The 11,174-nt window shown below is 44.4% G+C and overlaps 1 protein-coding gene across 1 annotated transcript; it reads right to left on the reverse strand.

Moving 5' to 3' along the window:
- Positions 1-373: 373 nt before the first annotated feature.
- EIF2B2 (eukaryotic translation initiation factor 2B subunit beta) lies at positions 374-9,641 on the reverse strand. The gene is made up of 8 exons (XM_035108382.2): positions 9,395-9,641; positions 7,915-8,035; positions 6,383-6,537; positions 4,448-4,611; positions 3,256-3,351; positions 1,897-2,034; positions 1,399-1,465; positions 374-621 (listed from the first exon to the last, which is right to left on the reverse strand). The coding sequence occupies exons 1-8, from the start codon at positions 9,558-9,560 to the stop codon at positions 464-466; spliced, it is 1,065 nt and encodes a 354-aa protein (XP_034964273.1). The 5' UTR covers positions 9,561-9,641; the 3' UTR covers positions 374-463.
- Between the last annotated feature and the right edge of the window lie 1,533 nt (positions 9,642-11,174).

The following is an 11,174-nucleotide window of genomic DNA, read 5'->3' on the forward strand; positions in this document are numbered from 1 at the left end:
TGAATGCAAGTATCATCAGCATTTAATTGAAACAAGAATGAGAGCAGGCTCCTTTCCATCAGAAACCATCTCTCTTTGAGCCTGAATAACTATCTCCTATTTCGAGAAGCAAAGTAGAAGAATAAAAGAGGTGGACCTGTTACAGGAGAATTTGTGATGACAGACTGAAGGTAGCTTAGCAGCAACAAGCAAATTCCCTTCAATGTTTGGGTCACCACTGAACTATGGCCTCTATGCTATCCTAAAGCTTTCTCAGGCGAGATTTATACGGTACTATGTCTTTCAATAAAGTTGACAGAACCCAGGATTGGAGCAGTGCTTTTTCTGACAGAGAAAGCAAAGGTCAAATAAAATATCTTTTGAAGACAGTAAGTCCATTTTCTGCAGTCTGACATTTTATTTTGCCACTGCTTCTTCAGGGGAAAGTACACATCTACTCCGTGATATAAATGGTGTCCATAGCTTAAAGTTCACGATCCGCCGGGTGATAGAGTTCACTCATTAGACGATAGATGTAGGAAGGAGCGTTGCCTCCAATGTTTGAAATGAAGAGTGTGATAAGTTCTGGAGGAACATAGTCAAAGACCGGACAATAAATGTTGACCTTAGACAGAATATCTCCTGAAAGAAAAATATTCAAATTGAGTGAAAAATGAACAACAGAAGTAGTGAACAAGAAAAAAAAAGACCTTGCAGTTAGTGTATGGCATATAAGAATCAGTGAAAAAAACTCAGACAATGCAGCAAAAGGAGGTGAGATAGAAGCCTATCTTGCCTCATGTGCTCTATTATTCAAAGCCTGAGTAGAGAACAGTTCTACAGTATAATCAAAAGTATGCTTAGTCAAAAGAAAACTGCACTGAGAATCCCTCAGAACAGCAGTGTTTAAGACACAGCTGGGGACCACTGCCCATGCTGGCTTAACCAACATTATCTTAATAGTTTATCACTGCTTATATCACACCATATTTTGCCTTCGGTGCACAATATAAGTTGGAGGAAGGCATGTACAAAATATATTAGCTGAAGAAACAGTTACAGAACAGTTACTGCTTAAAGTAGATCAGGGCGTACTGGTAAGCACAATGACATCCTAGTACTAACAGTACAACCTTTTGCATGTTTACTCAGAAGTAAAATCCCATGAAATTCAATGAGACTTGCTCTTTGGTCAGTGAATTTAAGATTGAAGCCAAAAGCTTCATCTCTGCCAAACAGCATGAAGCTTAGTAACTCAGGCTGCAATCCTATGCACACTTACTTGGGAGTAAGCCCCGTTGAACACAATGGAATTTCTTTCTAAGAAAACATGTATAGATTGGGCTTTCTAAGGTCCAGAGTCACTAAAAGTAGCTTACAGAGTAGCTTCCTCTCAAAAGAATGTTTTTAAAAATCTACCTTCTGTGAAAGGCAACACTTCCTGTGGAGAGACGAATTTATGGAATGAGTCGTCTTCATTAAGGAACTGGAAGAGAGAACAGCAAGGGCACCATCACTATCATCCTATGCAAGAGATGCAGTCTAGGTACTTTTCTTATACATCTTAAAACTTATCGTTTCTTATTATTATTAAGCTTCTGAATTCTGTATCCAATATCATTTCCAGTGCTTCTATGTTCACAGAGCCCTGGTCCGTTCCATATGCCTTGTTAGATTTCAGAAGAGATACGATCCAAATGGTACCCAGCTGTGCAGGACAGGATTCGAGTGCATTGACACGGTTACTTTATAGTCTTCTCTACAAGACACACGGACATTTTGCAACTTGCTTGCACTAGCAAAGGTCCATATTAATGTATGCATTTGGCTCCATCCATGTGCAGCAGCACTGGCTCTCTTTGAGCATTCATGTTGCTCTTGACCATAGAGATGCTATGCAGAGGTTACTGCACCTACCTGTGGTGTGAGCTTGAACATGGGTGCACAGACAATAAGAGGGGTGGAGTGGTGCTTGGCTGCCAGTGCCAAGGTATGAGTGCCACTGACAGCTATCAGGGCACCATTGGCCAAGATAGTCTTTGTTCCAATTATTACCTGCAATACAGAAATATTAAGAAACCAGAGTATCATAATGAACTGCAATGTGGGGGAAGTTTTTTATCTTAGATCATGACAAAGCATGATGATAAGCGTTCCTAACGTATGATAGAACCAGTAACTCAAGTGGGGAGCGAATTTTGGGTATAATTCATCATAGCACTAAGGAGATCATTCTGGCAGCACAAGCATTTTTGTTATCCCAATGAATTGATCTCCCCCTGCACATTGCCCAGGGGGTGTCTCTCAGCCCTCCAGAGTGTATGGGGGAAAGCAAGCATGATGGGAGGCGTGGGGGAGCCCGTTGCAATAGCAGGGATTCTTGCACTGGCTTCCACTATCAAAACTGTAGTTGAGTCTGGCCCTCTGCTTGTCAAAAAGGCTGATCTTGACCCATCTGTCCCAACACAATTCCTCTCCTATGGGAATCCCCAGATAACATGTAGTCAGCCAAGAGCTTTTAAATTGCCCCCCCCGGTCCAGTTTTTCAGAACAGGAATTTTGACTGCTATTGGACTCTGGCTCTGATGCCATGATGCTAAAAGATTTTTGTGGGGTTCCCAGCCTGTCCTCCATTTCTTCTATTTAAAACTTAATAATAATAATAATTGAAGTTTCTTTATTTCAGTGACTGCTTCCATAGGTATTGCACTGTGATGCTGTTATGCCAAAAGTTTTGGGGGTCTTTTTTCTGTGGTCCACCAAATATTGTCTTTTTTCAAAAAGCCATATCCATTTTTTACACGTTGTCCCCTGGCTGGTTTACAATACAGTGGTAGCTCGGTTTATGAACACAATTGGTTCTGGAAGTCTGTTCATAAACTGAAGCGTTCATAAACTGAAGCGAACTTTCCCATTGGAAGTAAAGGAAAGTGGATTAATCCGTTCCAGACGGGTCTGCGGAGTACTCAACCTGAAGCGTACTTAACCTGAAGCATGGGTGTAATTGGATCCGGAAGTCTGTTCATAAACTGAAGCGTTCATAAACTGAAGCGAACTTTCCCATTGAAAGTAATGTAAAGTGAATTAATCCGTTCCACATGGGTCCGCGGCGTTCGTAAACCAAAAATTCATAAACCGAGGTGTTCATAAACCGAGGTTCCACTGTAGTTCAATGCAGCCCTCAGCCTAAAAAAGTTTAGCCACTGTGAATCTACAAGCCTCCCAGGATGGTCCACATAGGAGGAGAAACAAACCAAACAGTCCCATCCTGCCTACCTTGTTGACACGAGACATGACGGCAAAGATGGCTGCATCACTCATGACGGTAGTTTCTATGTTCTCCTTCGACAAACGGACAGCCATTTCATGACCCTGAAAAAGAAAAAGGGGAAAGTGACAATGTGCATTGGAAGGGCCAGGCAAGTAATGCTTGTAAGCTAGAGTTTCCGAAGCTTTATGAGCACACAGTTCATCTCAAGCCAGGTCACAGTAATCCAAGTATTATTTCTGTCAACAGTAACGAGAAAGATTCCTTGACAATATCCATCACCTCTTAATCGCAGAATTACCGGTAGTCAGTCAGAAGTCTGAAAATGGAGGTGCACACCTACTATGATTTATTTTTTCTACTATCCCTCAAGTATTCACCTAATGCTTTAAAAACAAACAGTACTGTAACGCTCATCATTCACCACAAAGAGTGTGGCAATTAATTCACCATGTTATTTATTTATAACAATTATTGACAGAACCTTTAGACTGTTCTTCATTACAAAAGAACCCTAGGACAGTTTCCAAAATACAATAAAACTATGTATTAAACAAAGAAACAGCAAATAGATTTATCAGTAAACACAAAGCTGAATAGCCTATATGTCAATCACCAAACACCCAGGAGAACAGATATGTTTAAAGTTGGCACTATTATCTTGCCACTTCCAGCAGAAGAATTCCAGACAGGGTGCCATCACAGAGAAAGTCTGATCCCGTATTAGAGCTTTGCCTGCAACAGCAGACTTTGGAATAACAAGAAGAGTTGGCTGATACAGTGTGGGAATAATATCAATGGTGTATTGACTATGCATTACATGAAGAAATGCTTTCTTAAATCTCAAAACTGCCAGTTATCAGAATTTATTGTGAAATGGGTGCTGTTCATGCATGCAAGGTTTTCACACTGTCCATAAAAGCCATTATCATCAGAAACTACCATCCTCCTACTGGGAAAGGTAAGAAGTTTCCCTTAACCTACTACCTGTTCACAAAGCCTATACATTCCCATAAATGGGGGGGGGGGAGAATTCCATTTATGATTAAAATATACAGCTCTTTTTTTGTAAACTGCTTAAGAGTTTTCTGACAAGTAGTTTATAAAATTTGTTAAATAAATAAAACAAAAATACAATTAAAAGTGCTCCATAGTCAACAGTGAGCAGGGGACAAGGATAGCCCAGATAACAGGTCTTACCTGACAAAAGGGTGCACATTCAGCCACAATTACATGGAATTTCCTCTTGCGTGCTGCCTCCTTCAGGAAGGCCTCAACTGTGCGTGAATAGCCAATGGTCATGATCACCTCATTAGAGTGGATATGCTCCAGGGCCTGCATGGCAATGTTGTCAGTGGTACCCTCTGCGGGGGGAAAAAAGTAATCCAACCATAAGAGAAAAGACAGGCCCAATACCTCCTCCACTGCAAATTAGCTAGGAAATAGGGACGCGGGTGGCGCTGTGGGTTAAAGCACAGAGCCTAGGGCTTGCCGATCAGAAGGTCGGCAGTTCGAATCCCCGCGACGGGGTGAGCTCCCGTTGCTCGGTCCCAGCTCCTGCCAACTTAGCAGTTTGAAAGCACATCAAAGTGCAAGTAGCTAAATAGGTACCGCTACAGCGGGAAGGTAAACGGCGTTTCCGTGTTCTGCTCTGGTTCGCCAGAAGCGGCTTAGTCATGCTGGCCACATGACCTGGAAGCTGTACGCCGGCTCCCTCAGCCAATAACACGAGATGAGCACCGCAACCCCAGAGTTGGTCACGACTGGACCTAATGGTCAGGGTGGAATCTCATTATTTCCTACCATACCTGAATCGTATACTGCCAAGGGCTTATGGCATTAAAAAGAAAAAAAGGACACATACTGTTTGCTGAGACAGTATCTATGGTTTGCAATTACAGTTGGATGATTTGGCATTATCTATATATATATAAATGTAGGCATTGCACACGCGGAGGTCACAGCCTTTCTCCGTAACTGCTGAACCATAATGTAACAAATTTGGCCACAACGTTCCATGCCCATCAGGGAGGGATCTGGCATAATTCCCCCCAAAAAAGCCACACCTTTCACACCTAAAATAATGATTAAACACAAAAAGTGGCGCCCAAATTAGACATCACCACCAGAAGCTCTGAAGACTCCAGCAGCATCCAATAGAAAGGCAGATTGCATGCTGCTGCCTCCAAAGCTGTGCCGCCAGATGACATCACAAAATTCTACAGCAACCAACTGAAAACAGTCCTTTTGCAGCAACAAGGCCCAGCTTTTTCAATAGGCCTCAGCATTGCCAAGCAGGGAAAAACAAACAGAATAGGGCCTTTCACAAGGGGGGGGGGGTTGTCACAGGGATGAGGCACAACAAAGGGATGGGTGGAAACACATAGCCATGGGGGGGGGGGGGGAGGAAGAACCCTGAGTCAGCCAAAGCAGTGGGGTTGGTTTGGGACAGGGAAAACTGAGTAGGCCACAGGCAAAAACAAATAGAATATGGGCCTTTCACAGGGTGGGGAAATCACAGGGATGAGGCACAACAAAGGGAGGGGGGAAACACATAGCCATGCGAGGGGAGGTAGGACCCTGAGTCAGCCAAAGCAGTGGGGGATGGGGACATTTTCAGGAACACACATGGGTGGGGGAGTCTTATTTTTTAAACTTACAGTAGGGGGGTCAGGACAGGACAGGTGAGGGGACTCTAAAGGGATACTCTGAAGGTCCATTTAACAGGAAAAGTCCATTTAACACAAAAACCCACAGCAACACGTGGCCGGGCCAGCTAGTGTACATTATATAAACTTTAACAGTCCCTACAGATTACAGACACAAACTGTTTAGCTTTCATTCCATGCAAGAAGTAGCTTCCCGTGGTTACGTCCGTCTCTTGAACCTAGGTGGGCTATATTCGTACCACAATATATCATGAGTACTAAAATCTTCTTACACTACTCCAGCTGAAAATGATGGGAAAAGCTCTACCTGTTTCTTCTCATTTCTGATCTTCCTAATAGGAAGGCAGCATTATGCAGCAGTTAAGGGTGAAATACTTCTGCAATACTCATTATTGGAACTTTCTCATTTTACTAGCAATCATGTAGTTCCTACAGTTATTCCTGTTATTATACGGCTCTCTCTTACCTAGTTCAATTAAGAGTTCACTAATAATTTCAATGATATTGGCCCTGAGTGGAGGATAGTAGATATTGAAACTCTCAGTGTCGTCACTACTTTCCGAGGTCAGAAGTTTGTGTAGTGATTCCTGCTGGTCACTCTCCTCACTGTATCCTCGAAGCCTACAAAACAAATGGGACTCTTTCAAAACAGAAAAACAATCCTGGTGGAAGACTAGGTTACATGCTGGATCAGGCATTGTGGCTTCCCATCAAAGAAGGAATTAAGAACATCTGATAATATTTATGTTAGTCCTTCTAAAAGCCAAATATCCTGGGACAATATTGCTCACACAGCTCAAGTGTATTTCGCCAGAAAAGAAAAACAATAGCACGTGCATTTGTGGTTTAATTCAAAGTAATTACTTTGCCAGGGAATGGTACATACAGTAGCAATACATTATTATTATTATTATTATTATTGTTATTATTAATTATAATTTCTTACCCACCCTTCATCCTAAGGGCAGAAGGCGGGTTACAATTAAAACACAATATTAAAAAAATATATTAAAACACCACTCCTGTGTAAAAGAGGGAGGACCCCAGGAACAGCTGAAGACCCCTAGCTGCCTGCTTCACGGTGGGACTCCTAAGCTTGGATGCCTCTTTGCAGGACCAAAGCCCTGAGGCCTGGACTCAGCCACTTCCACCAACACCTGTCACTCTACCCCCAGCTGACTTGCATCATCTAGCTGGGCTGGTAAAATAAAAGCAGGGCTGCTGAGGGGGATCTAGAGTATTTGTTCCTGGCATTAGGTAATTGGGACAGATTAGGGATACTGCTGGTTTACTGCCTGCCTCACTGCCCAGCAGTCTCCCTGCCTGAGCTAACAGAGCAGATCTCAGAATGGTGTTGAGGGCTTCTAGACAGCTGGTTTTGGGGGCTTTCAACAGCCATGGCAAAGTGCTCTGGGGTGGCTTAGGGCTTCATGGCTACCATGATGACCTTGGGGCTGTCTCAACATATCATCAGACCAACGCATGTGGCAGGTCACACTCTGGACCTTCAACTGGGCAGGAAGAGGGTGGTCTGAAAGTGGAGAATTTTGATATCAGTCCCGTCATAGACATGGAATGCTTTCCTCAGGGAGGCTCGCCTGGTGCCTTTGTTACATATCTTTAGGTGCCAGGCAAAAACATTCCTCCTCTCTCAGTCGTTTACTAATTAAACAAACTTTGGCCTTTTAAATGGGGGGGTTGTTTTGTTACTATGTTATGTATTTTTCTATTTTTATCTTGTAAACCACCCTGTGTTCCTCGGATGAAGGGTAGTATAGAAATTTAATAAATAAAATAAAACCACTTACAATCACATAAATAATTTAGGTCCTAAAAATAGCCAACATCAACTGTTCCAAAAGCTTTCCTACAAATGATTTTCAATGGTTATATATGAATTTTAAACAGAAAGTGCCGGGTGCAGTAAGTTCAGGTGGTTTCTACATTAGAGAAATTGGATTGGCTGCTAGGTTCTAATCAAACAAAAGCAACCATTACCTGCCATACTCCTCTCGAATTATCTTCAGCACTCGTCTCACCATATTGCCTACAGTGGTCTCAGATGGCTGGGCAGCAGTCATTTTCTTACCCTCCTGACGAATTATGCTTATCAGCTCTCCTGAAATGTAGGGAATTTTCAAAGTTAATTACATAGTACAGTGTGTTTACTCCTCACAGTAGACCAGGCATCCCCAAACTTCGGCCCTCCAGATGTTTTGGACTACAATTCCCATCATCCCTGACCACTGGTCCTCTTAGCTAGGGATCATGGGAGTTGTAGGCTAAAACATCTGGCGGGCCGCAGTTTGGGGATGCCTGCAGTAGACACTCAAATGATATTTCAAACTACTCATTCTGCCTGCATCCGGTTGGCAGGAACCTGGGGGTGGGGGCTGTGCAATACATTGCATTACATTACCCCCCCCCCTTTGTTTTTTTGGTGATTAAAATTAGCCTACCCAGATCAGGATGATACATCGTAAAAAGTGCCTACATTACACAGATGAACAGAGGCAAGGACAGGATAACAGGCGGTGTGTGTGTGTGTGTGTGTGTGAGAGAGAGAGAGAGAGAGAGAGAGATTTATTTATTTACCTTTTAAGGGCCCCAGACATCCTTTTTATTGGGCATTCAACATTATTTGTGTTCATGATTGTATTGGGGTGGTTATATGCAAGCCCACTCTCAATACTGTTTACTTCTTCAAATGTTTTGGGGCAAACATACTGCTTCATTTCAATTCAGGGCATATCCCATACCTTTTAACTGACATGTTGTAACTTCTCATATCACAGACGCTCTGTAGTTATTGTTTTGCCTCAATTTGCCCGCACAAGAGTGACCCTCTAGACAGCAATAATGTGATGACATTGAGGAAGCATTGCAGAACTACTAATAAAATGTAATAATGTATGGGAGGTCCAATAGAAAACCACCACTAATGCACTATTATCACATGGAAGACGGGTTGCACACCAGTCTAGGAACCCCCTAAGAATTGTGTACTGTATAAGGAAATGTTGGCAGCTACATAGGGGTGGGAAAAAGAGGCACCTTCCATAATCAGCTCTCCAATACAACCCTTTAAAATACAAGTGGCCCTCCAGATGTTCCAGCTCCTATCAGCCCCAACCATCACGATCAATTGTCAGGGATGATGGGATCTGGAGGGGCAACAACATCTACAGGGCCATAGGTCTCCTATGTCTGCTTAAAAGGTCCAGGAGTCATAAACTTCCTTTGCATCTGTGGCCGCTCGAGGTGGAAAGGCAAATTATGTATGGTGAGCTAGGCAAGTCCTGCCATCGTTGCAGCTACTTGTGGAGAAAGGAGCCAACCGAAGTAAAATCGCGGTTTTGTTTCTCGGTTTAGGGAAGAAACGGGTGGAGGGCACGACTGGGAAGAAAGGGTTTAAGCCTGGCGACAGGAGCCTGTGAACGCGGCGAGGGCTCCCTCGCTGCCTCTGCCCTTCTCTCACCCGCATTGTCCCAGCGCCCGTTCGCCACGATCCTCCGCAGCAGGCCCACAGTCTGCCGCGCAACATCCTCCGAGCGAGGCCTCTTCCCGCCCCGCTTAAGCAGCGCCACAAAGTCCTCGATCTGCCCGGAGAGATCGGATTCTCTTTTCGCAGCCGCGGCCGACATCTCGGCAATTCGAAGCGAAGGTTGATGGAAAGGGTTGGCGGTGTGGGGGAACTAATTCGGCCGGGGGAACGAAAAGCAAAATGAGTTTGTAGCTAGCCGGACCGACGCACACGCGCTTTTTCCGGGTAGGCCCGTTGTCATTGGACGACCAAAGAACCTGCCCCGCCGCCCGTCGAGATCTGATAGGCCCGATCTCCGGAGGGGGCGGGGCTTTCCTCGCGGTCGGGTTGTGCGTTCTCGGGAGGGAGGCGGCGTCGCTGTGGCCGCTCCGACTTCTTTTGTCATTAAAGCGGAAGAAGCCGGAGGAGGAAGGCGCTGTTTTCCGGACGGGGAGTCCAAAGGAAGCGGCACCTGCTTTGAGAACGTAAAGGGCGCTGCAGGACCAAACCAGAAAGGTTTATCTCGTCCAGCATTCTTTGTTTACGGTGGCCAGTGGCCTAATCCAGCTTCCTTTGTCCCTACTTACTGCACAGCTGCAAAAGTGATGCTGGAAGGTGTAGCTGCACCATGTCAGTTAGCTGTACTGCATAGGACGGAGAAGCTGTACCCCGCCCCCAGTGCCGGATTTAAGTATAAGCCAAACAAGCTATAGCTTATGGCCCCACTCACTTGGGGCCCCCCAAAAAATTAAAGAAAAAACAAACCTGGATGTACATTTCCAAAATACAAGATGAAAAACAAATAAAATAAAACCTACATACAGCAACAGTGTTTTGTGTTGTGTAGGCTCCTGTGATGTAAGCCTGCGGAGCCTGCTCCCTAAAATATCACTGGTTTGCTCATTTCTATATATAGGGTGGTGCTAGGGCTCGGGATCAGAAGGTCGGTGGTTCGAATCCCTGCGATGGGGTGAGCTCCCATTGCTCGGTCCCTGCTCCTCCCAACCTAGCAGTTGGGAGTGCAAGTAGATAAATAGATACCGCTCCGGCGGGGAAGGTAAACAGCATTTCCGTGCGCTGCTCTGGTTCACCAGAAGCGGTTTAGTCATGGTGGCCACATGACCCGGAATCTGTACGCCGGCTCCCTTAGTAAAGCGAGATGAGTGCTGCAACCCCAGAGTCATCCGCGACTGGACCTAACAGTCAGGGGTCCTTTTACCCTTTACCTTAGCTATATATAGGGTGCCTACATTCTGCATGGACTGGTTGCATGGCAACATGTGCAAATGGCTTTAGATACCTATTAGGTCCATAAATTACCATATAGCATATATTCAACACAAAAAAAGCAACAATTTGTTGTTGACAAAGGACAGCTGGACATAAAAAGGGTCCCATTACCTTCAGCAGCTTAGGGCCTCATCAAACCTAAATCCAGCCCTGCCCCCCATCTGAACCACTGTTAATTGTCATAATTTGCTGGGGAAGGAAAAGAGTCTTTTGACAGAGAGAACACCTTTGGCTGGCTGTGAGTGTTGGCACAGGTGAGCAAAGGTTATCATAGGAAGGGGTGCATCATGATCACAGGCATAGGCAGCAGGGAGTGCTGCATCCCACCAATCAAGTAAATGAATAAAAACACTTAACTAAATGTAGAAAACTTTTGACAGATTTTTCTGAGCACTTGGGGTAAAAAGATTTTTTTTAAAAAAACAAACTGTTGAGACATTTCATT

The sequence above is a fragment of the Zootoca vivipara genome, chromosome 1 (genome assembly GCF_963506605.1).
Source record: "Zootoca vivipara chromosome 1, rZooViv1.1, whole genome shotgun sequence".
In the NCBI taxonomy this organism is placed as follows: domain Eukaryota; kingdom Metazoa; phylum Chordata; class Lepidosauria; order Squamata; family Lacertidae; genus Zootoca; species Zootoca vivipara.